Source organism: Phodopus roborovskii, unplaced genomic scaffold, assembly GCF_943737965.1.
Source record: "Phodopus roborovskii unplaced genomic scaffold, PHOROB, whole genome shotgun sequence".
Taxonomy (NCBI): Eukaryota; Metazoa; Chordata; class Mammalia; order Rodentia; family Cricetidae; genus Phodopus; species Phodopus roborovskii.
The window spans coordinates 16,741,580-16,768,051 of NW_026126408.1; the positions used below are offsets into that span (position 1 = coordinate 16,741,580).

A 26,472-nucleotide genomic window follows, 5' to 3' on the forward strand; every position below is an offset into this window, starting at 1 on the left:
TTTTCATTTCCTCTCAGTAACTTGTTACAAGAGATGAGAATGAATTTAAGAAATTCTGAATCCATTTTAACTTTCATGAGAAAATTAGATAATTGTATGACACATAGTGAGACCCTGTCACACCCCACTCCCCAAAGAAAGATATTTTTAGATAACAAATGATAAATACTTGACATGTCTGGATCAGCTGTCTAGAATCATGGCTGTAACCAAAGTACATTTTGTAAAGTTGTTCACAGGGCTCAGAGCTCCTGCCAGAGGGTTGTTACTCTTCGGTCCACCTGGAAATGGAAAAACAATGCTGGTAAGAAAGTTATCAAGGTTGAGGATTCTATTGAGAGATTAAGAATCATACAGAAAAAGAAGCTTTATATATTGTCCCCAAACTTATTATTTATGACTTATTGTTATGTAATATACCTGAATTTTTAAAGTCGTTTTCATGCAAAACTAAATGGAAAACCATGTATTACTCTCAGTAGCATGTTTTTGGCTTTGTTTTGCAGAAGAGCTTACCTTACTGTTCTGATAATTTGTCTAATGATACTTAAAATTTTTCCATTGTAACAAGTTTGGCCAGTTATTTTGCTGTTGGTTTCCTTCATTATCCTTTGTCCAGAGGTTGGTTTTTGTTTTGTTTTGTTTTGTTTTGTTTTTACCAAAATCTCAATACTTACAACTGCATCATTCTTCTGAGCTGTAAAAAAACAGTTATTAAAGGCATGGTAGCATTGACGAAGCAGAGGCAGGAGGATCTCACTGAGTTCAAGGCCAGCCTGGTCTACAAAGTGAATTCCAGGCCAGGCATGACTACATAGTGAGACATGGTCTCAAACAAAACTCAACAGGAAAGGAGTAAACTTCCCCTTGCCTATGTCTCTGGCTAGCTCTCTCCCTGTGAAAGAAATGTAACGCGTAGACTTGTAGCTGATGCTGAGAGTCATATCACACCTCCTGCCCTAGTACTTCTGTGATGAGATGTAGCTGTCATAAAAGATCAGGACATTCGACTAACATATTTACTTTTTTGATCTCAAAGGCTAAAGCAGTAGCTGCAGAATCTAATGCCACCTTTTTCAATATAAGTGCTGCAAGTTTAACTTCAAAATATGTAAGTGTTCTTTTCCCCATATTGTCATGTTTTTAAATTACTGTCTTAAATGCTATTTAAATAAAATGATAGCAACATGACAGAAAATTTCCTTTCTGTGAGTTTTATGACTGTATGCTTATGTATAATGAATATCACTCCTCAAGGTACAAAGTTAGGTTCACTTTTTAGCTATTTTTAAATTAGAATTATGTTGTTGAATTTTGTCATGGTTTGGTAGGCCCTAGATTAAATACCATCTCTTTACTTAAGCTCCCTAATGTGGCTATCTAGAGATATGTGTGAGAACAGAACTTGTGGTAATTGAATATTCCCTGCTTTTGACTCTAAATTAAAGGATGGCATAAGGCTTCTCCTAGGTTTTTTGCTTGTTTTTTTGTTTTTGTTTTTGATTTTTCATTTTTTAATGCAGGGTCTCTGTATGTAGCCCTGGCTGTTCTGAAACTCACTTTGTAAACCAGGCTGGCCTTAAACTTACAGAGCTCTTCCTGCCTCTGCCACCAAGTGCTGGGATTAAAAGCATCCACCACTATGCCTGGCTCTCCTGTTCTGTTTTATTGCTTTATATCACAGTTTAATTTCTTTTCTAATTTTCCTTCCTCTGACTCCAGTGGTATTCAATTTGGGAGTTTAAGGAGAGCTGGCATCTGTCTCAGTCAAAAATGCTCTTGCTATACAAGTATGAGGATCAGAGTTTGAGCTCCGGAGTCCACACTAAAAAGCTGGCCATGGCAGCCTGTCCTTGTCATTCTAGCTGGGGAGATGGAGACAGCCAAATCTGAAATTTTATAGGTCAGCCCAGCCTAGGTGACTTACTGAACTTAGGCCACTGAGAGACCCTGTCTCCAAAAGGCAGGGGGGGGCACCAAATAGTACTGTATGCATGTACAACACACACAACTAGTATGAGTGGAACTGGAACACTGTAAGACCATGAAATATTTCCCAATAAGCCTTAATTTGAGAAAGTAAATAATGTGTTTTCAAAAATTATGTTTTGTGACACCATTGGAATATATCATGAGACATGAGATCATGAAGTTAAATTTTAAATCATGATAAAAACTGGAATACTGTTGCATTTATATGTGTTAAGAACGCATCATACCTTGTAGGTGGGAGAAGGAGAGAAATTGGTGAGAGCTCTCTTTGCTGTGGCTCGAGAACTTCAACCGTCTATAATTTTTATAGGTAAGTACTTTCCCAACTAAGTCAAGCATTTATGAAATTCTACTTTCCAAGTATGAGACGTTTGCTCAGAAAGCTACTCAGAAGGATAGGTTTGTTTGTTTGTTTGTTTTGTTTTGTTTTGTTTTGGGGCAGGGGGGTTTCAAGACTGGGTTTCTCTGTGGTTTTAGTGGCTGTCCTGGAACTAGCTCTTGTAGATCAGGCTGGTCTTGAACTCACAGAGATCCGCCTGCCTCTGCCTCCCAAGTGCTGGGACTAAAGGCGTGCGTCACCACCTCCCAGCAGAAGGATAACATTTTAAAGAATAAGTTCATCAGGACTATTAATAAGTACAGTCTAGATAAATATTAGATGATTTACCTACATTGGTCTTAAAAGCCCCTCTTTGCATTTCCTCTAGATGAAGTTGATAGTCTTTTATGTGAAAGAAGAGAAGGGGAGCACGATGCTAGTAGACGACTAAAAACTGAATTTTTAATAGAATTTGATGGTGTAAGTATTGGTAATCTATACATGTGCATATACATATTTTTAAGATTTAAAATTATCATATGTGTTTGTACATTTGCCTGCATGAGTTTTTGTGTACCGTATGTGTTCAGAGCCCACTGAGGTCAGAAGAGTTCATAAGATCCCCCAAAACTAGTTACATGTGGTTCTGACCTGCCATAAAACCCAAGTCCTCTGTAAGAGCCACAAGAGCTCTTAACCCCTGAGCCACCTTTCTAACCACTGGTTACATTTTTTACTATGGCAGTATTTTAACATATATACTTTGCTAATAAATGAGCCAAACTATATAAATATGGGTATGTATAGTTTCCTCTTTTTATTTTATCTAAAACACTGACTAAACATTTTTGGCTTGCAGGTGCAATCTGCTGGAGATGACAGAGTACTTGTAATGGGTGCAACTAATAGGCCCCAAGAGCTTGATGAAGCCGTTCTCAGGTATGAGATACATCATCTCTCCTACCTCCTTTTCTTTCTTTCTTTTTTTTTTTTTTTTTTTTTTTTTTTTTTTTTGAGGGGAGGGTGTGAAAGTCTCACTATGTACCCCTGGCTGGCCTGGAACTCAGAGAGATCTGCCTGCTTCTGCCTTCTTAGTGCTAGAACTAAAGGAGTGTGCCACCACACCCAGGGTCATCTCACCTCCCTCTTATATCCTGTATTCTCAGCGTTAAGACAAATGATTTGTCTTCCATGTGTTTGCTGTTCTGTTATTGCCATCTACAGCAAATGAGGCCTATGATGTTATTATAACTATTCTCTACAGGCTACATTTAGATAAATCATTTCTTTTACATTGCATTACATTAACTTTAAAGTCTAAAATCACAGCTGTCCTGGAACTTAAACTCTGTAGACCAGGCTGGCCTCAACTCACAGAGAGCCACCTGCCTCTGCCTCCCGACTAAAGGTGTGCACCACCAACGCCCGGCTTAAAAATACCTTTTTATAGCAATAACCACAAAGAGCATTTAGTCACCTTAGGTAAGATAGCTACAGCTTTTTCCCACCAGTTGTTATTTGAGCTGAGTTGCCTATAACTTTGAATTTATATTCCTAATTTGACTTTTCAGGCGTTTCATTAAACGGGTATATGTGTCTTTACCAAATGAGGAGGTAAGTATATTCATATTTCTATTTTTTTAAATAAAGTAAAAGTACCATCCTGAGAAATGCTGTATTTGCAAATCTGTGGTGTAGCCATTCTAAAGACAGTTTGTTGGGGTTAGAGAGACAGCTCAGCAGTGAAGACACTGACTGGCTGCTCCTCCAGAGGACAGATTTCAATTCCCAGCACCCACATGGCAGATCAAAACTGTCTGTACCTCCAGTTCCAGGAGACCCAACACCCTCACACATCCATACAAGCAAGATACCAATGCATATAAAATAAAAGAAGCAATTTAAAGAAAAAACAAAAACAAAACAATAACTTAGAGATGACCCAGCAGTTCCTGAGCATTTATCCAAATGAAGTGGGAACTTCTCCATAGTAGAACATGTTCAACAGTGTAAGAGCAGCTGTCTTAATAATAATAATCTTAACCTGCAAAAGCAGTTCATCGGTTGCCTAATGGATAAACAGATATGGCAAATACAGTTAATGAGTGCTATTTAGTTCAGAAATTATTATTTCATTATCTAGGGCTTGGGTTGTAGCTTAGAAATAGAGAATTTGCCCAGCATGTATAGGGCCCTGGGCTTAATCCACAGGACTGAAAAAAAATGCTCATGTTACATATTACATTCATTAATATGAACAAAATATAAAAAACAGTATAATAAGGGATGGGAGCCATATACAAACTAACTACATGATTTTATATTTTTATTTACCTACTTTTCTTTAAAATTTTGTGTATAGGTGTTTTACCTACTGTGTACCACATGTGTACTTGGGCCTCAGACAGGCCAGAAAGAGGGGATCAGATCCCCTGAAACTGGAGTGACACATAGTTAGGAGCTGCCATGTAGGTGCTAGGAATCAAGCCTGGGTCCTCTGGAGGAGCTATCTCTCTTGCCCCAATTTTACTCCTTTTAAATGAAATATTTAGAAAAGCTGATTTCTAGAAATACCATCAGGTAGATGGTTAGAGAGGAAAGGAGGTAGGAATGGAGATTAATTGTGAACCGTCATGAGTGAACGTCCAGGGGTGACAAATGTCCTAAAACTTTATTATAGTAATAATTTTATAGTTCTGTATGATTAAAAGTCATTTGAATTATATTCCTATATGAAAATAAATAAATCTTTGTTAAAAACAAAGTTTTCTAGCTCTGGTCCTTCGTGTCCTTGATAGTAACAGCAGCTACTTCCTTGGTGGTGTATCTGGACAGTCTTCAGAAAATCCCTCACTAATTCTCACAAATAGTTTTTGTTATATTTAACAGGCAGAAGTAATCAGGACTTGATTAAGAAATATTACATTAAGCTAATTCTTATTTTATTAAATAACACTGATCAGTTTTTATAATTCTGTTATCAGTTTGGACCTTACTGGTCTTTCATACTTATTTTCAGACAAGACTGCTTCTACTTAAAAACCTGTTATGTAAACAAGGAAGTCCACTGACCCAAAAAGAACTTGCACAACTTGCTAGGTGAGTAGTGCCATTCATCTGCCTAACGGCCTCTGTTTCATTTGTAAAGATTTCTTTCTTTGCTGTTTGAAATGAGCTAATATAAAAGTTGTTTAAGTAAAAGAAAGCTTTTTAAAGTTTGTTTACCACAAAACTTATCTTTTGCTTCCTTTATTTTCTTACCTCCTCTTCCTGATATAATGAAATTTCTGTCTTATGCTAGACCTGAACTAAACATCTAATGACAGTATTATAGTCTTTCTATAAATAAAAAAAGTCAAATCCCCTCATATTTGAAAGCAACACAGATATTTTCATATGTACTTGCTCTTTTGTAGTAGGTAGAATCAGATTAACTTGTTCATCTGAAAACATACTTTCAAACACAATGAGGAAGCTGAGTGTGGTGATGCACACCTTTTCCAAGTACTCAGGGGGTGGAGGCAGTAGAATCAAGGCCATCTTGGGCCACTTATAGAGACCCCCATCTCAAACCTGAGACTGTCATGGTGTAGGAGTAGCAGCGGTTTATCACCACAGTGTCTTGCAATGAAGGCCAGAGACTGGTCACTACTCTGACCCCACTCTTTAGTAGACTCAGCACGCAGGTCTCTGAGACCATCCCGGCAGCCGTTACTTTCGCCTTCCCTCTTCAGGGAGCTCTTCCTTCCCTTAAGGCTCCCTTCATGCTGCCTTATCTATCCCTCCTCAATGTCCTGTCATGGCCCTGAGGCCTGTCCTCTAATGAACCTGGTTCCTGAGAGGTGACTGTGTCACAGCACCCTTAACGAAACAGTGCTGCTGCTTTATGATTGCCTTATTCCTACATTTACTAGATGGAGACTTAGTAACAGGAAACACTGTGTGTCAAGGGGATTCTTGTAGACCGGCCGACCCAAAAGGATTCTTACAGAAGGCTGGCAGCATTATTGGATCATAAGCCGGTCAGATACCAAAGATTTGTGACTTGCAGTAAGCCCACTCAGAACAGTATTGCTTTATTTGAACTTGATTCTGGGGGGGGGGGGGGTAAGGGGAGGGGAGTTTAACCTGATAAATGGTAGACTATATTTTAAACACTTTTTCAGTGTACTTGAGTAGACACTGGCTGCAGGCAAGAACATAGTTCAAGTAGCCAGAGGATCAGTTCAAGGTTATCCTTGCTACATAGCAAGTTTGAGGCCAGTTTGGATATGAGTATAAAACAAAATGAGTCATTTTCTCAGTGAGGCCTTTTCTGGGAACCCCATTTAAATGATAGTGTCTCACTAATATATAGCACATAGCCCAGCAGTACAGTTACACAGAGGTACCTACCCGCCCCCACCCAGGGTTTCCTCTGTGTAACTGCCCTGGCTGTCCTGGAACTCGCTCTGTAGACCAGACTGACCTCAAACTCACAAGACATCCACCTGCCTCTGCCTCCTGAGTGCTGGGATTAAAGGCATGAGTACTGCACACACAGGGGGATCTCTGTGAGTTTGAGGCTAGCCTGGTCTGTAGAGCGAGTTCTAGGACAGCCAAGGCTGTTTGTTACATGGAGAAACCCTGTCTCAGAAGAAAAAGAAAAAAAAAACAAAAAACAAAAACCGATGTGTGCCACCCCCACCTGACTCAACTACTATTGGGGGGGGGGCAGAAAAGAAAAAGATTGTTTTTATTTTATCTCACTGTGTATCTCTGTCTAGACTGGAAGTCACTATGTAGAGCAGACCAGCCTTGAACTGTCTCTGCTGGGGTTGGATAAAGGTGCCATACCCCGGTATAATTTAAAAACTTAAGTGGTGCTAAAGAGATAACTTAGAAGTTAGGAACACTGGCTGCTCTTCCAGAAGACCTGGGTTTAATTCCCCAGTACACAGATGGCAGCCACAACCATCTAACTCCAGTCTCGGGGAATCTGATGCCCTCTTCTGACCTCCTGGTACCTGGGTGCATGTGGGATACATTACATGCAGGCAAAACACCCATACCATAAATTAAAAAAAAAAAAAAAAAAAGCTGGTGGTGACACACACCTTTAATCCCAGAACTCAGTGAAACAGGCAGGCGGATCTCTGTGAGTTCAAGGCCAGCCTGGTCTACAGAGCAAGTTTGAGGATAGCCTCCAAAACAATACAGAGAAACCTTGTCTCAAAAAATAAAACAAAACAAAAAACAAACAAGAAAATTAAATCCTGGCACTGGAGAGATGGATAAGCAGTGAAGAGCACTGACTACTGTTGAAGAAGACCTAGGTTCAGTTCCCTGCACCCACATTGGGTAGCTCACAGCCACCTGTAACTCCAGCCCCAGAGGATCCATGCCTTCTTCTGGCATCTGTGGGCATGTGCCCACACAGTTCTGTTCAGACATACAAGCAGGCACACATACATATTAAATAAATAAATATATTTTAGAAGAATGAAAAATCCAACTACATAACTGTTAGCTTACCTCTCATGGGATTTTTGTGTGTTCTTCTGTTGGGACTTATTTGATTCACTGTATAGTTGAGGTTAGTCTCAAGCTTGTGATGCTTCTTCCTGTACCTAGTAAGCTGTAGAATTACAGGCAAGTTTTAATCTTCAAGGAAGATAACTTGTTATCTCCTGCTTCCACTGTTCAGAATGACTGATGGATACTCTGGAAGTGATCTAACAGCTTTGGCAAAAGATGCAGCACTGGGCCCTATCCGAGGTGAGTTTGAAAGTATTTGAAACACTAAAACTATAAATGGTACCATATTCCAAGTCTAGCCTCTAGAGAGATGCATAGTTTTACACATTTTATTTTATGCATTTGAGAGTTTTGCCTTTTGTTTGTTTTTTCTCTGTATAATAGCCCTGGCTGTTCTGGAACTTGCTTTGTAGAGGCTGGCCTCAAACTCAAAGAGATCTGCCTGCCTCTGCCTCCCAGGTGCTGGGTGGGATCAGAGGCTCCACTAGAGTTTTGTCTTATTTTTATTTGCGCCATATGCATATCAGATCCCCTAGAACTGGAGTTACAGTAAATTGTGAACTGCCATGTGGGTGCTGGGAAATGAACCAGGTCTTCTTGTAAGAGCAGCCAGTGCTCTTAACCACTGAGTCATCAGTATAAAAGGTGTTCTCTGTTGCATATTCCTCATCTTTTCTGTATTAACAACCTTTAAAATGTAAAACTAGGTTGACTAAATGACTCAGCTGTTAAAGAGAACCTGAGTTCAGTTCCCAGCACCCATGTCAGATGGCTCACAACTGCCAGTAACCCAGTTCCAGGGACACAGTGCCTCTAACTTCCTCTGGTACCTTTCTCTACTTATACATTTCCCTCACACACATAACAAATCTTTAAAACGTAAATCAGACTACAGAATATGGGAAAATAACCCACGAGCATTTTACCCTGCCCCTTTATAAAAACTTTTCTTACTTTCTTAAAACCTTTCATCACCATCTTCACCTAAGTTTGCATACAATATCTCTGTTGGGAATTTACACAACAACCTTTAGATTGCAGAACTGCTGTAGTACACCTCTTTACAAGTCTTAAGAACAGTGATAGTGACTACAAATAGTCTTACTACCTGGTTTGTAGTTGTGCACCTCATGGGTGTGCAAACAACAACACTAAGTCAAAGCAAATTGATACAAACTAAGCTTTAAATGGAAAGGCTACCCAAAGGGTCAGGTTTCCCCCATCTGCATTGTACTTAATAAATGCAGCAGCAATCACAAAAATTAATTTTTTTTATTTCATATCTAGGCATCCACATACAGTGCATATTATATAAAAGAAAACAGTACTTATGTTGCATGTGTTGAATTTAGTTTTATTTGTTTATTTGAGACAGAGTCTTTCTATGTAGTCTTGGCTAGCCAGGAACTCACTGTGTGGAGCAGGCTGGCCTCAAATTCATAGAGATCTACCTGCCTACCAAGTGCTAGGATTAAAGGTATGTGCCACCATGCCCAGCTATTTTATTAAATTTGACAAAGCTAAGACACATAACATGTAGCACTCACATGTATATATCCACATCTCTTACTGATATATGGGATATCAAATATAGTGTAATTATAATAATGTTCATTTAACTAGACTTACAAGGTGATAGTTTAAAAGATTTTAGAAGCTAGGCATTGGTGGCACATGCCTTTAATCCCAGCACTGAGGAGGCCAAGGCAGGGGGATCTCTTTGAGTTTGAGGTCAGCCTGTTCTACAGAGCTAGTTCCAGGACAGGCTTCAAAGCTACACAGAGAAACCCTGTCTCAAAAAACAAAAACAAACTAACAAACAAAAAGTTTTTAAAGCTAGGTATGGTGACATGTGCCTTTAATGCCAGCACTAGGGAGGCAGAAGTGGGTAGATCTCTAGAAGTTTAAAGTCAGACAGTAAGGGCATAGTGATAGTCTGTCTCAAGAAAGAGAGGATGGGGGCTGGGGAGATAGCTGAGTTAAGAGTACTGGCTTTCTCTCAAGATGACTAGGGTTCAATTCCCAGAGCCACTTTTCAGCTCAGTGGTTAAGAACACTGTCTGCTCTACCAAAGGTCCTGAGTTCAATTCCCAGAAACCACTTGGTGACTCACAAACATCTGTAATGAGATCTGGTGTCCTCTTCTGGACTGCAGGCGTCATACATGCAGGCAGAACATAAATAAATCTTTTTTTTTTTTTTTTTTTTTTTTTTAATGGGGCCAGGCAGTGGTGGCACATGCCTTTAATCCCAGCACTCAGGAAACAGAGACAGGCAGAGGCCAGCCTGGTCTACTGAGCAAGTTCCAGGATAGCCTCCAAAACTACAGAGAAACCACCCTGTTTTGAAAAACCAAGAAAAGAAAAAAGGAGGGGGGAAAAAAGAAGAGATGAGAGAGAGAGAATAAAGCTTTTAAGACTTAGTATTCCAAAGTACCAAAGCCTACTAATAAGGTAGGCATGTTGGCACAGACTTGTAATCCAGCTGTTGAGGAAGCTGACATATGAGGGTCACAAGTTCAAGGCTAGTATGGACTACAGAGTGAGATGAAGGCGTGTGTAAAAGAGACTGTCAAGATACAGCTCAGTGATTGAACATTGCCTAACATGTCCAAGGCCCTGGTTCAGTCCGGTACTACAAATAAATAAACAACAAAACCCTAAGGGCTAGGAGATGACTCAACTAGGTAAGAGCACTTGCTGTGCAACTAAAATCAACCTCCAAGTTCGAAATCTCCCAAATGCACAGTAAAAACTAGACATGACTCCACATACCAGTAATCTCAGTACTGAGGAACATTTCCCAGCCAGCTTAGCCAAATAGTGAGATGCCTTGTTTTTATGTTAGTTTTGTTTTAGATTTATTGCACACACATACTTGTGTGTAAGCAAGGATGCCAGAAGAGGAAGGCAGGTGCCATTGACTATCACCCCCTGCCTATTACCTTCAGGTAGGATGTCTCTCTAAACCTGGATCTTAGGTTTTCCTGACTAGACCAGAAATTGCAAACCCTAGCAATCTTCAAGTGTCTGTCACCCTTGCAGCAGAGGGCATGTTTCAAGGTGCTGGGATCTGAACTCCGGGCTTCATGATTGTGTGGCAAATGCAATTAACCACCGAGTAGCTCTCCAGCCCTCAAGGCCCTGTCTTTAAAGGACTAAGGGAGAGTAAGTTCTATGTACACACACACACACACTCTCTCTCTCTCTCTCTCTCTCTCTCTCTCTCTCTCTCTCTCTCTCTCTCTCTCTCTCTCTCTCTCTCCAAAAATGTTGAAAACAAATGGAGGAAAAACGGTCAAGCTGGCTGTCTGGAATTCAAGGAGACAGCATCACAGCATGCTCCCCAGGCCACCCACACACAGGGTTTCTCTGTGCAGCCCTGGCCATCCTGGAACTCATTCCGTACACCAGGCTGGCCTCCAACTCAGAGATCCATCTGTCTCTACCTTCTGAGTGGGATTAAAAGCATGCACCACCACCCAACCAAAAAAAAAAAAAAAAAATTACGACTGTGTATATAGATAAGTATGATAGTAGGACAGATATTCAGGCCCAAATGTTGGTCCTACAAAACTCTCAGGAAGGTCCTCGCGGGGACATTGACTCCCAGGTCCCTATCAGAAGCCCACATTTGTAGAAGAAATACCTCTGAACTTCCCAAAGATAAGCCCCCATGGGGTGAAGGGTCCTCAACAATAGAAATGTCTCCCAGAAGTAAGACCCTAAGGCTGGAAACCATCATGATAGGGACACTGCTCACCTCACAGAAGCAATCATCCAATGGTCTTCATCTTCTCAAAAAGTCTTCCCTGGTGTGCTTCAAATGGAACCAGGAAAATAAAGTTAGGCCCTGATGTTCCTTCATTACTGATTGAAACAATACAGGAAGTGATTCTCCAGTGAAACATATAACTAACCAGATTTAGGTTACTGAATCTGTTACCAGCTTCTACCTCCATGCTGTTTTCCCTCTGAGAATTGCAGAGCCAATAAACAAGACTAAGCACTCACTGAGCAATGAATAGACTTCCATTCTTAGTCAAGAATACCAATGGGAACAGAGGCTCAGTGGTTTAGGGAGTACTTGTTGCTCTTCCATAGGACCCAGGTTCAGTTTCCAATACCCACATGGTGCCTGTCACCATCTGTAGCTCCACTTCCATAGGCTCTGACACCTTCTGGCCTCTGCAGGAAACAGGCATACAAACACCTACAACATATGAAATAAAAATTTAGTGAGGGGCTGGAGAAATGGCTTCACAGTTAAGGGCGTTTGCTGCTCTTACAGAGGACTCAGGTTGTGTTCTCAGCACCCACCTTGGGTGACCTACAACCACCTATAACTCCAACTGCAGGAGATGTGATGCCCTCCTCACATTTGCCCTCAGCAAATACTTTCACACATGGGGCACACACAGAGAGACATAAATAAAAATAATAAAACTTTAAAAAAAAAAAGTAGAAATGGAAGAGAAATTTGCAGATCAACTGTGAAGTATCAGTTCTTGATGGTGAGTAAGGAACAAGACAACTGGGTGGTTTGTTTCTTTGGCAGTGCTGGGGATTGAAGGCCTTATGCATGTTAAGACAATCTGCTTTTTGATCTATAGCTACAGCCTCAGCCCCTATTGCATTTTATAGAGATTTAGTAATTAGAAGAATGGGGGGGGAGAAAATTTTGGTTATGAAGAAAACAAAATTTTTGTGATTAAAGAAAATAAAGAAATCTAGGAGCTATAGAGATAACTCAGTGATTAAAACCACTGGCTGTTCTTACAAAGGATCTAAGTTTGATTTCCAGCACCCACATGGCAACTTAAAATCAACTATAACTCCAGGGGATTCCAATAATACCCTCTTCTGGTATTTTTAAAATTTTATATGCAGTGGTCATGGTGCATATAATGCCTATAATTTCAGCACTCACAAGGCAGAAGCAGGTGAATCTCTAAGTTCGTGGCCAGCCTGGTCTACAGAGTGGGTTCCAGTATAGCCAGGGCTGTTACACAGAGAAATCCTGTCTCAAAAAACAAAACAACAAGGTATTTATTTATTTATTTTTGGTTTTTCAAGACAGGGTTTCTCTGTGGCTTGGAGCCTGTCCTGGAACTTGCTGTTGTAGACCAGGCTGGACTCGGGAACTCACAGAGATCTGCCTGCCTCTGCTCCCAAGTGCTGGGATTAAAGGCTTGTGCCACCAATGCCCAGCTAACAAGATCTTTTATAACCAACAAGTTGCATTCTTTTTAGTTCTGTTTCAAGTTTGTAAACTTGTTTGGGGCATATGCAAGAAATTGAGGACCTACATCCCCTCCTTTGTAGCTTCATGAGCTCTCTCTCTCTGAATCTCTCTTGGCTTTAATAATTTGTATTACATGGGTACTATTAGATCATTGTACTTAGATTTGCCAAAAAGAAATTTAAATTTCAAAGTTGTTTTTTTAAATACCTAATTTGTGTTTTACAGAACTGAAACCAGAGCAGGTGAAGAATATGTCTGCCAGTGAGGTATATACTATTTTGAGATTATTTTTCTTCATTTGAGTTCTCTATGAGACTCGTAATTTTTCTCTAGCCCATTTCATTATGTAAGCCTTATAAAATCAGTTACCATGCTGTATTTAGTAAAGGTTAAAAAAATGTACAGAGCCAGGTGTGGTGGCTCATGCCTTTAGTCCCAGTGAGTTGGAGGCCAGCCTGGTCTACAAAGAAAGTTTCAGGACAGCTAGGACTGTTACACAGAGAAACCCTGTCTCACAAAACAAAACAAAAATGCACAGTCGTTTTCTCTTACCAAGTTATGTAAGCACTGAATGAGAAGTTACTAGAAACTTGGTTTAATATGTTAAGAGGATCCCTAGGGGTAGAGCTCAGTGCCTCGAATATATAAAGCCTGGTGTTAGGTCCTCAGAAATACTAACAGCAATCCCCTCACATGTTTACTGTGACCATCCCTTTTTTTTTTTTTTTTTTTTTTTGGTGATGAACCTGGTACCAACTTAGCAGATACACTCTTGGTAATTAGAAAATGACCAGTGTGCAATATTACAGAACTATGGAGAGAAATACCAGAAGTAAAGTAAGTTTGTGTTGTTGTCTTAGTTACTTTCCTATTGTAACAAAACACCATGAGCAAGATCACTTAGAAAACCAACTTTGAGCAGCATGGCAACAGGCAGGCATGGTACTGAAGCAGAAGTCAAGTGCTCACGTCTTTACCAGCAAGTAGCAGGCCAAAAGAGACATACTGGACTTGACATGGGCCAGTCATTATGTCAGAAGTTTGAAACCTCACAGAGCACCTCCAGTGACCACTTCCTTCAATGAGAAGCAGTTCCACCAATTTCACATCACGCATTCAAATATATTGGGGTGGTGTAGGGGGGGTCAGTCTCATTCAAATCACTATACTTACACATCCCAGTGGTCAAATTTAAATATTTAGTAATAGTGCATTGGCATACATGTTTTTAAGGTGTCTTATATAGCAAACTTGGCCTAATATGTAATGTAAAAATATATTTAGATGATTAGCATGATTTTCTAAGAATATGTTTGTCTTATAAATTTAATAACGTTCCATTTTAATCCATTGTTTATTGTGTTCATCCATTTCTATGTCACTTTTTTTAATCTAGATGAGAAATATTCGATTATCTGACTTCACAGAATCCTTAAAAAAGATAAAACGAAGTGTGAGTCCTCAAACCCTAGAAGCATACATACGCTGGAACAAGGACTTTGGAGACACCACTGTTTAAAGGAATGCCTTTGTAAGCCCGCAGAACATTCTACTTCACAAGAAACACGAGCTTCAGAGAAGTTACCAACTGCAGGAACTCAGACTTCGTTAATAGGACTTTTTAGAGTTCCTTTTTGTGTACCAAACTTGAAGAGGAACAAGAAGACAGACCTAAATAAAATATGCAGTGTGAATGGAGTTTTTGTTTAAGGCCTTCTTGCCTGGCAGTCATGGTTTTCTCAGTGGGCACTGTTAGTTAGAGCACAGCAAAAATAGATTCTGGTTCTTTATTGATAGTAATCATTATGTAAATAATAATTTGTACATTGTGTTCAGGTGAAAGTATTCCAGAGACAGTGACTGGAAGACACAGAGCTGGCTGTTGTCTGTCTCCTGATGTTTTTCTTATAACACTCTATTTTCTGGTTTCCTTTCTGCTGTTACCTTAGCTCCCTGTGATTAGAATACCAAGTACTCAGAGTTCTTTCTGCTTTTCTTACCAACTCTAGTGTGCCAAATGGAACCATTTTCCCATCTGCAGTAAGGAAGAACTACACTAAGGCTTTTTTTTTTTAACCGAGATAACAAACAGTAAACCACTAATACCTTCTTTTCATGTTTTGTTTTTCTATCTTATTGCCTTGCCACCAAACAGCTTAGAAAGCAATTTAATAGCCACAGAGAAAAGCTGGCATGACAAAGGTTTGAAGTTTTGAGTCAATGTCATGTAACATGTAGTCTGCCCTTGTGTGCCCTGCAGTATTTTTTTTTTTCTAATATGTCAGAAATCCATTGTAGATTTAACTTATTCCAGCTGAAATTCATTTTTTGTGTTGGAGTTATTCTGGTATTTTAGAGAGCCACTTTTAATTGCTATAAATTGCACCAGTGTGAGAGAAGGAGGAAAGACATGTCTAGTTTATTGCTTACTACTTTCTTAACAAGGTAATTAAATGCCAGTGGCACCACCATCTTTTTACTAATTACTATCCCTTCCACGAAACTGAAAATGCCCAATTTTTCTACATGACATATATTTTATAGGCTTCCTGTGCGTACTTATTAACTAAAAAGCTCTAGTCTATTGATCTACCTTCTGTTTCCATAAATGTATAGTAATTCTTTGTTGTTTGCATAAATATGGCTGGACTTTTATTATAAAAATGCATTACAGGAAGTGGAGGCTCATGTGTGGCCTTTTAAGAATTGTATCAAGGCAAATGGACATTTGCCATTAGTTTACTGTTTAAAAGTTTGTTTACAGAATTTTTCTTTGGTGCTTAAATGATGCTGTGTAAAATATCATGAATAGAAAGAATAGTGTTGTGGTAGTAATACCAACTCTTCGTGTAAGAAAAATGTTTGAGAAAACACATTAAAACACTTGCCCTCTCCCCAGATGAAAATTTTATGATAAAGACTTACATCCTCAATTTTACTCTTGGTCTTGTTAAAGATTTATCTAAGCATAGAAGATGGGTTATTTCTTAGAAGCATATACCATTTATAGCTGTAATTTAAGTCATGTCTCTTTTAATCATGATTTTAGACATCCCTGAATGATAAAAATGAAAAGCTTAGAAGAATAGGAAAACAAATTTAAACCAAAGCTGTGCATATTTTTGGTTCTGGCTAAGTGTCAGTTTAAGGTGTCATATGTTCGAGCATTAGTTATAAACACTGATGATGCAAGCCTGTGATGAGTCGTGCAGCCGTCCTAACCCAAAACATCTACAATAAAGCTCTTGAACTTCAGTTTGTTTTCATTTAGGAAGGGATTAATAACATCGCCGCTATTTATGTATTGAGACAGGCTTCAGCTCCTTTTAAAAATAGAAGGATCTTTAAAGTTATGTTTAGTATGTGAAAGGGTTTTAAGAGATAAAATTTTCATGTGTCTAAAAGATACAAAAGTTGTTAACCTAAACTGCTAAGTCAAAGGTATTATACTGTGTGACTGTCCATGTGTATTAGCTCCTTTGTTCATCAGAGAACACTTTCTGTAATGTCTTAGGATCCAGGTTTATGTTAGCCTTTCTGTTGTTGTTTTTAAAACAGGATCACATGGAGCCTAAGCTGGCCTAAAACTAAATGAGTAGCCTAGGAATACCTTCAACTGATTTTCTTCTCCACCTCCCAAGTGCTGGGGTGCCCATGTGCACCCCACACTGGGAAGGCTTGTTCTTTTACAGTAAGGATAGATGGTTTCCAAATTAATATTAGATTTTATTCAATATTAATTTTAGATTTTTGCATTGAATTCTATTTATTGTTCAAGATGGATTGGAGGCTGGAGGTGGTGGCACACGCAGAGGCAGGCAGATTTCTGAGTTCAAGACCAGCCTGGTCTACAGAGAAATTGCCAGGACAGGCTCCAAAACTACACAGAGAAACCCTGTCTCAAACCCACCCACTACAGTCCTTGTACGCCTGGTGAACTTACTGATCACCTAACTGAGCCAAAAGAAAGCTTCATACCATCTTTCCAGATCTGCTAGGGCTACACAGCTTTTCTGAGACTAGAAGCCAGTTGATTTTTGTCCTTTTGTGCTTAAGGTGTAAAAGGACAAACAGAACTTTGAGTTAAATATGTGTGGCATTCTCTGTTTATAATGTAAAACCTGTATTGTACAAAATTAGCTTTTTTTGTAGAATGAACTACTTACATTTTGCTTTTTGGATTCTTAAGGAAGAAGATTTTCTTTTAAATGTCTGTCTTGATTTTAGTCTTAACTTTTTACTTCTATAAAAAAATGACTTTAAGGGGACACACAGCTGCATAAAGTTGGTTTTTATCCTAATTAATTTGATTGTAAATAAATGACAAACCTTGTTTTGCCTTAATTTTTTATAGTTTGAATCTTTCAACTATAGTTTTATAGTTTGAATATTTCAGAGGTTGCAATTTGATGGAGTGTTTGTAACTCTTGTATTAATAAACTCTGAACAAAATATACAAAGCAGTGAATAGAAGCCTCTGAAGAACAGCACAGACTAGTCAGAAGTGACAAAAATGTGTGTTTTTAAAGAGCTCTCTTATGTGTCAGTTTCCAGCCTGTGCAGTTCCTTTGAAAATGAAATTTAAGCAGAATGTAGCTGACTTGTTTGGATGAAGACGTATTTCAGGGTTCTGAGGCACCTGGAATGAGAAAGGAAATCTTGGAGAGGCACAGGGTAAGTTAGTCCACATCATCTGCAGATTCTTATTTGGTTCAAGTCCTTAGTACTTTCCAAAATCTTACCTGTCTAGGAGGACATTCAAAGGATCCCAGCAGATAGCAAAGGTGAAAGAATTGATCAAATTGAGCATACTCCTGTAATCGCAGCCCTTGGGTGGCTGAAGGAAGGAGAGGACTCCTGCCAGTTCAAGCCCAATGTTGATACATAGTCATTTCCAGTCCAGCCTGAGTTTCTTAGACCCTGTCTCATAAAACGGATTATAAGCCTATCATGATGGTCAATATCTTTAATTCCTGCACCTACAAAGCTCTACAAAGAGTTCAGGCCATTCAGGGAGGGCTACACAGTAGACCTGTCTCAAATAGCAAAACTAACAATCCAAAGACAGCAAAGTGTTACTTTGTGGGTAAAGTTTTGAAACTGGAAATTGAAGCCTGGCAGTGGTAGGGCACACCTTTCATCCCAGCACTCTGGAGGCAGAGGCAGATAGATCTCGGTGAGTTGAGGCCAGCCTGGTCTACAACATGAATTCTAGGACAGGCAGGACTACACAGAGAAACCTTATCTCAAGAAAATGTATGGACAAAATGAAAAGAAACTTGACAACTTCGTTATCTTCTTAATAGTTTAAATCCAGAATAGGCAACATTCTTTAGAAGAAAACAATCCAAGTATTCAAAGGAAAGTTATGTGATCTGTAATCAAAATACATGGAAGCATACACATATCACCTCCTTTGGAGGATGAACAGTGGATGCCTTCAAAAGATAATAGATGCTAATTTTCTTTTTTCGTTTTTTTAAAGATTTATTTATTATGTATACAGTGTTCTGTCTGCATATATGCCAGCCAGCCAGAACATAGACATAGATAGATATAGACATAGATATACATATATAGATATATAGTGTTCTGCCTACATGTACACCTGCACACCGAAAGAGGGCATCAGATCTCATTACAGATGCTTGTGAGCCATTAAGTGGTTACTGGGAATTGAACTCAGGACCTTTGGAAGAGCAGTTAGTGCTCATATCCTCTGAGCCATCTCTCCAGCCCTAAATCCTAATTTTCAACAGAGAAATAGAACTTACCAAATCAAAGGGAAACCTGGAAGCAAAAAGTAACTTAAATAAAGCACACATCAAATATTCTTTGGTTTGTTTTGTTTTTGTTTTTTGTTTTTTGTTTGTTTGTTTGTTTGTTTTTGTTTTTTGACAAGGTTTCTTTGTATAACACTGGCTATCCTAAAACCAGTCCATAGACTAGGATGGCCTTGAACTCACAGAGATGTGCCTACTTCTTCTATCTCTTGAGTGCTGGAATTAAAGACATGCATCACCACACCTGGCTTTTTTTTTTTCTTTTTTATTCATTTATTTTTGCTATCAAATATTCATTCCAGCTTTTAGTACATGTGCTGCCAAAGTGAGCACTGTCAAATATTCTTAATGCTAACCCAGTCATAGAGAAGGCAGAACAAGGGTACAGGGAAGGTTTGAGACAGTGAACAGCTTCATTACTTACAATCTGAAGTACAGAAGAAAAAAAATGCATGTGAGAAACAAGTAAAATGTAATGCCCGAATTTCCTCCCAAATATACAAAAGATACCAACACCAACACAAATTTTAAGTTCAGTGAGCCACAGAATCTGTAAAGTGCAGATTTTTTAAAAATTAGTCTTCCTAACTGTAGCACCCCTTTTAAAAAATAATTTTTATATCATTCACATGCATGTATGTCTCTGTGGGGTTGTCACATCGGAGTTACAGACAGGTATGAGCTGCCATATGGATGCTGGGAATTGAACTCAGGTCCTTGGGAAGAGCAGCCACTGCTCTTAACTGCTGAGCCATCCAGTCCCAGAATGCAATTTAAGACTTCTGACCTGTACTTACTGTCTCCAGCAACAGAAAGCATTTGTTAGGAAATACATAAAGGGTAAACTTGCTTTAAATCAGCGGGGCATTGGTGGTGCATGGCTTTAGTCCCAGCACTAGGAAATCAGAGGGAGACAAATCTCTGAGTTCAAAGCCAGCCTGGTCTACAGAGCTAGTTCCAGGACAGGTTCCAAAACAATACAGAGAAACCTGTCTCAAAACACACACACACACACACACACACAAAAAAAAAAAAAAAAAAAAACTTGCTTTAAATCTACATTTACAGTTGCTAACCAAGGACTATCTTGAAAGCAAGACCTTAGGACAACAGTCAGGGGCTGCTGGTTTAACCTGGTTTAACCTGAGCTGTAGTTCAAATCATTGTTCCTGTGGTAACCCAGAGTTGGGTGTCAGACCAAGTGACTGGAAGAGGTGGAAGAGGTCATCTAAAATGATGGGCCATTAATATGTGCAATCAGTCAAGAATCAGGAAGTTAGTCCACAGTGGAGTGGACAGAAGTGCTCAGCACTGTGAAAAAGAAGTCTGTATTTTTCACTAGCTGAACTTCAATCTAAGGGGACTTAACGTACAGTTTACTTGGGTTGGAGTTTCATTGGATTTTCCTTTCATCTGTTTTCCTGTGGCACATACCCTTGAAAACATTTAAGTGGGCTGTGTAATCCCAAGAAAGAGGCAGAAGAATCAAGGCCATCATCAACTCCATAGTAACATCAGGCCAGCCTGGGCTATCAAAGACAAGTTCTCATTAAAAATGACTTTCCAGTTGTGTAAATCAATCAGTATATATTTTGGTGAAGTCATGATCCAGATTTTCACACAGTATATGCTATCACCTTTCAGATCTCAAAGTACACCATTTCAACAAGATACTTGCTTTAGTTTATTCTGCCTGGGTGGGGGGAATCACTTTCCAAGAGTACTTATCATTCAGATGTTAATCTCAACTTCCTGAATAAACTCTTCTGAAGGACTGGAGAGATGGCTCAGTGGTTACAGGTACTTCCTGTAAAATCATGAAGAATGAGTTCAAATCCCTGAGCCCACACTTGGTGATTCACAAAAGCCTTTTATTTTAACTCCAGCTCCAAGGCTTCTAATGCTCTTTGCTAGCCTTTGCAGACACCTGAACACACAAATAAAATACTTGAAAAAGCTTTTCTGACCACTATGAATTAACCACCTAGTCAATCTTTAATAACTAACATACCCCTCCTTTTTTTTTTTAAACATAGGGTATCACTGTGAAGCTCTGGCTGAACTGAAACTCAGAACTCTGCTTGTGTTTGCCTATAATTATTAAGATTAAAGTCATGAGCCACCACACCTAACACATTACCCTACATTTGATATACTGCTTATGAATAGCTTTATATTTTTTTTCTTTCTGCATTTGTCTAACTTCCCTATGCATGACAGATAAGGACTCCAAATGAAGTCTTTATATACTACTGTCTTACTTTTCTTTAACAGCACTGTATAATAAAGATACCACAGAGATTTAAAAGTATGTTAGGGCATGAGCCAGAGTATGTTAAGTTCAAGACCATGTATTCTGAGTTCCACACCAGCTTGTAAAACAGATATGACATGAGCCATGTTTCATGTTTTAAAGTATTTTATTCTTGGACAGTTTCCTAGTATACAATGAATTTTAGTCTTTTTTTTTTTTTTTTATGTTACCTTGTCTTATCCCTCCTCCCACACAAACTGTTCTTCCCAACAAATTCCCCTACTTCCATGGATTTTCATATATTTGGTAGTGAAATATGATTTGAAATCCATCACCTTCCACAGCCTCCCAAGATTGGCACCACATTGAATGTATAACATTTTTTGTTGTTTTGTATTGCTGAAATGGAACCCAGTTATAGCCCCTTAATTTCTCCTTAAGTTTGAGATGGCCTTATTAAATTGGAGAGGCTGACAGTCTACTCAAGCATGCTAGAATTCAATATTTCTACCTCAGCCACCAACTCTATGTAAGGTTACAAGTCTACACCCAGTTTAGGCAATGTGTGTCACTTGTGCTACATAAGGGCTCTACCACCTACTGGTGGTGTCTGATCTTATTTTTTGTTTTGTTTTGTTTTTCCCGACAGGGTTTTCCTGTGAAGTAGTTCTGGCTGTTCTAGAACTCCCTCTAATAGTCCAGGCTGGCCTTGAACTCACAGAGCTCCACCTGTATTTGCCTCTGGAATGCTGAGATTAAAGGCATGTACCACCTGGCATACTTGATCCTCTTAAACTGGAGTTACAAGCATTGTGAGCAGTCATGCGGATGCTGGGAATTAAACCCAGACCCTCAGGAAGGGCAGTCAGTGTGGGAACCAAGAGGCCTCGGTATACAACCCACACACACAGATGGCTGAGAAACAGCCGTTAGTCATGCAAATGTTAGTGCAAGATAAGATGTTGGTGTTCCACCTGGGTTCCTGGAACTGTTTTTGACAAAGCCCTTTCCAGGAACATAATGACCGGGCCACAAACCAAGGCCATGAACCCAAGCACTATGACATGAGGAACTGCCTCGCTGTCTCCCCCTCCCTTCCTGAGTCCAGGGTATATAAGCCTCCAAGCCCTTTAATAAAGAGCCTTCTGATCTTGACTGCTGTGTGTATGTGTCTTCAATCCTGATGCCCTCCACGTGACTCGAACCCAGGCTGTGCATGCGTGGAAATTGGAGGTCCCACCGAGACCAAGAAAGAGAAGTAAGCAGACAGGGTCATCCTGAAGCCGGCATTAACATATTGGGGTTAGCAACAATGGATAATTCCCCAGGAAAAATGGAACTTCAACATCAATTAAGAAATTTATTGGAAGAACAGTGAACCACAGTCAAGAGTAAGACTTTGGAGGCTTACATCAAATCCATAGAAAAGGCAAATCTCTGGTTCATTACTGGAGGAGGTTTAAATAACCCTGTAGTGAGATAGTTCTGTGGCACTGACCACGCCCATTGGGGGGTGGAGCCATGGGCGGAGTGACCTGTGGAAGGAGGTCGGAGGGGGCCAGGAAAGGCGCTCCCTTTCTGGCTTGACTTGGACAGGAGAGGATCGGGTTGAATTTCCTGGTGTTCATCTGTCTAGGTTGTAAGTTATTTCTCCCTGAATAAACATCTATTCGGCCTATTTGTTTATCCTGATCCTTATTTAACCGCGTTATATCCCTGATTGGGAAGAGGTCCTTCTCGACCTCCAGAAATTGTTGAGAGAAGAGGGTCCAGATTCACTCCCACTGTCAACCTTCTCCTTATGGTGTAAGGAGTAAGGTTTTTCCGCCTGCCGCCTGGTCTTGTCCCGCCGTTGCACCAGCCCCAATTAACACACAGAGACTCTGTATTTGATATAATCCTGTTGGCCAGTTATTAGTTTCTTATCGGCTAGCTCTATCTTAATTATTAACCCATTTCTTTTTTTTTTTTTTTTTTCTTTTTTTTTCTCTCTCTCCTCCAAAGATTTATTATGTATACAGTGATGTATTCCTACTTGCCAGAAGAGGGCATCAGATCTCATTACAGATGGTTGTGAGCCACCATGTGGTTGCTGGGAATTGAACTCAGGACCTCTGGAAGTATAGCCAGTGCTCTTAACCTCTGAGCCATCTCTCCAGCCCCCTTATTAACCCATTTCTATGTATTTCCACGTGGTCTTACTGAGAGCAGAGGAATGGCGGTTCTGTTCTCTCCAGGCTCTCCATCCTGACTCTCCTTACTACTTCCTATTTCCTCCTTGTCTCCTAGTCCCTCCTATCTTTCTTTCCTATTGGCCAACAGTGCTTTATTCATTAACCAGTATGAGAAACATATACAGAATGACATCTCCCATCATCTCCTCTTTTCTGTCTAAAATAAAAAGAAGGGTTTTAACTTTAACATAGCAAAATATATCACACAACAGTTATAAAACAAGAATTACAGTTAACAATATTTAGTTCATTAACATTTAGCAAGATTAAAAGAAACTATTCTATCATCCATCTTATATTTGTGAGTCTAAAGTCCTATATGTAACTTATCTTTAAGTTTAACTAAGGAAAACTATAACCATAACTATCTGTCTTCAACTCCTTTAAAGACCACAGAAGGATAGTATATAAACTCTAGAAATGACAGAGACAACTCATTGCCTGGTCACCCGAAGTTCTTTTGTAATCTTCCATCTTTAGCCCATAGGCCATAGTGTGTCTAGTAGACTCTTTAGCAAATTAGGAAACTTTAAACTGTTTTCTTGTATTGGCAGTTTGTCAGTCATTGTGTGTGTGTGTGTGTGTGTGTGTGTGTGTGTGTGTGTGTGTGTTCTGTAGACTGTCTGGCAGACTCTTCCATGACAGGAACTCTGTAGCAATGTCCATCTTGAATCAGCAGTCATTTTTCTGTGGGTCCTGCATGTCCAGTTTATACAGCATAACATCAAACAGTCCAGACAAGAGCAGCATCTTGTCCAAATGTCTAGTCTTGCCATAGTGAAAGCAAACTCCATAATGTGTTTCTTTAAGGTCCATCTTCCTTTTTGACGCAGGTGGCATTGCCAGGAGCAGTTATGTCTCACTGTCAAGGAAACCCTAAACCATTTTAAATGCCATATTCTGTAGGTCTTTGAAAGGTTTGAAAAATTCCTATCTATCTCAAATACATCTCTATATATTTAGAAAACCTAACTCACCTAGCTGTAAGTTTTTACTATTATAGGTAACTATCTAAAATCTGTACTAAATTATACATTACATTTTTAAATGAGCTATATAAACACAATACCTAAACAAAAGGAGAATATACACAAAATTGACCTTAAGTTGTATCAATAAATGAAAATACATTCCAAAACAAAGTATTCATTTCTATACCATTATAGAGATTAGTTAAAGACGATTTACTGACCAACAAGATCCGGGTCAGACAGGAGGTAACTGCCACCAAGGAAGTCCTGCAAGAGATTTAGGAGGCAGAAACCAGGAAATTACTGTGCTCCAAGGATGACAGTGATGAGGAAGATAAGAAGAGGGCAACAGGAGGTCACCCTGAGTCCAAGTGAATCCAGAGCCTCTAAGGCAAAAACCAGGCTCTCTCTCCACTCCCCCCTGCCCCCGAATTAGAAAGTGAAACTGACTCCAAAAGGTCGGAGGAAGAATGTCTGCTTGAGGAAATTGATGTCCAAAAGATAATATTAAAAAGGACCTGGCTTAGGGAAAAATTGAGTGAGATCTCTTCCATACCCCCACCATATTTAGACATGGATAAGGAACTAACAATTACTACACAACATAATATTGCCCCACGAAATCGCTAAGTCTTTGCCCCATGGTGGCTCTTTTGTTAGAGATCCCTGACCCCAATAACCCGGGACAGGTCATTCGACAGCATGATCCCCTGAACTTTAAAGATATTAAACAACTGAAAGAAGCCGCTATGAGTAATGGAACTCAGGCCCCTTTTACTTTCTCTCTTGTTGAGTCCTTTATGGCTTTGAATCTTACACCTAGTGATTGGCAGCAGCTGTGCCAAGCCAGGGGAGGGGAGGAGGGGAGATTACTTGCTCTGGAGGGGAGAATTTCAGCAGAGATGTTTACAAAAGGCCCAAATGAACGCTCAGGCTGGGCAGCCTCTGAGAAATCTTGACATGCTAACCAGAAGAGGGCAACATGTTACCCTCCAACAGCAAATCCAATATGACATTGCCATTTACCATTTATGCTCAAATAGCAGCGGCTGCTTTGGGCGCCTGGAAGGCGCTTTCGAACAAGGCAGTAGGGGACCAGTTGTCCAAGATCTTTCAAGTATCTTCTGAACCCTTCCATGAGTATGTGGATTGGCTTATCCAGCTGACCGAATGGCTCTTTGGAGGAATGGGACAAACAATGCCTATAGTTAAGCAGATGCACTTCGAGAATGCAAATAAATACTGCAAGGAGGCTCTTCGATCCCACAGAAATAAAAGTCTCAATGATTACATTAGAACCTGCAGGGATATAGATGGTAATTTCATACAGGGACAGGTACTTGCTGCCACCATTAAACTGCTTGGGCCCTTTAAGGAACCCAACCTAAACAGGGAGAACAGACATTGTTTTGGATGTGGAAAGATGGGTCACTTCCACAAGAAATGTCCAATGAATAGTCAGGGTGCCAATAGGAGACCAGGCTTATGCCCTCACTGCAGGCATCATTGGGCAAATGATTGCAGATCTAAGACTAATGTCAAGGGCAAACCCCTCCCTCCCAATTTAATTCCGGAAATTGGACTCGGGCCCTACCCCAGGGCCCCAGAACCAATGTGTATGGGGCAATGACTCCGCGGGCAGCGGATGTATTCTCTTTCTCCCTCAAAGCAACCCCTTTGCCTCACCAACCTCTTCAAAGCCACCCCAGGGAGCCCAGGACTGGACCTCAGTCCCACCATCAGGGCAATTTTAACACCTGAAATGGGTATCCAGGCACTTCCTTCTGGAGTACATGGACCCCTGCCTTCTGGTTCCATAGGACTAATCTTGGGACTAGTACACACCTGCGAGGAATATAAATTCACCCAGGGATTGCTGACCAGGATAGTGGTGGAAAGATTAAAATTATGGTCTCTGTGATGCACGGAGTGGTTGCCATCCTGGAGGGGGAACATTTTGCACAACTGGTTTTGCTTCCTGAGTTCCCACTGACTTGTAGATCCCTCCGGGCCAAACGTGGGGGCCAAGGCTTTGGTTCTTCGGGACCTTCTGCTTTCTGGGTAGTCACTATGACAGACCATCCCCAACTCACCCTACACATAGAGGGAAGAACCATCAGAGGGATATTGGATATGGGAGCTGATGTTTCAGTTCTGT

At 40.0% G+C, this 26,472-nt stretch overlaps 1 protein-coding gene across 4 annotated transcripts in view; it reads left to right on the forward strand.

The window, feature by feature from the left end:
• Positions 1-17,416, forward strand: part of Spast (spastin) — a 44,142-nt gene extending 26,726 nt beyond the window's left edge. For all 4 annotated transcript variants that reach the window (XM_051181853.1, XM_051181854.1, XM_051181851.1 and 1 more), the window contains 10 exons: positions 230-304; positions 1,040-1,111; positions 2,227-2,302; positions 2,700-2,791; positions 3,171-3,250; positions 3,883-3,925; positions 5,331-5,410; positions 7,998-8,068; positions 13,298-13,338; positions 14,469-17,416. In XM_051181853.1, coding sequence (XP_051037810.1) covers positions 230-304; positions 1,040-1,111; positions 2,227-2,302; positions 2,700-2,791; positions 3,171-3,250; positions 3,883-3,925; positions 5,331-5,410; positions 7,998-8,068; positions 13,298-13,338; positions 14,469-14,591 — 753 coding nt within the window. In that variant the 3' untranslated portion in view covers positions 14,592-17,416. The remainder of the gene's footprint in view (positions 1-229; positions 305-1,039; positions 1,112-2,226; positions 2,303-2,699; positions 2,792-3,170; positions 3,251-3,882; positions 3,926-5,330; positions 5,411-7,997; positions 8,069-13,297; positions 13,339-14,468) is intronic.
• The last annotated feature ends 9,056 nt before the right edge of the window (positions 17,417-26,472 follow it).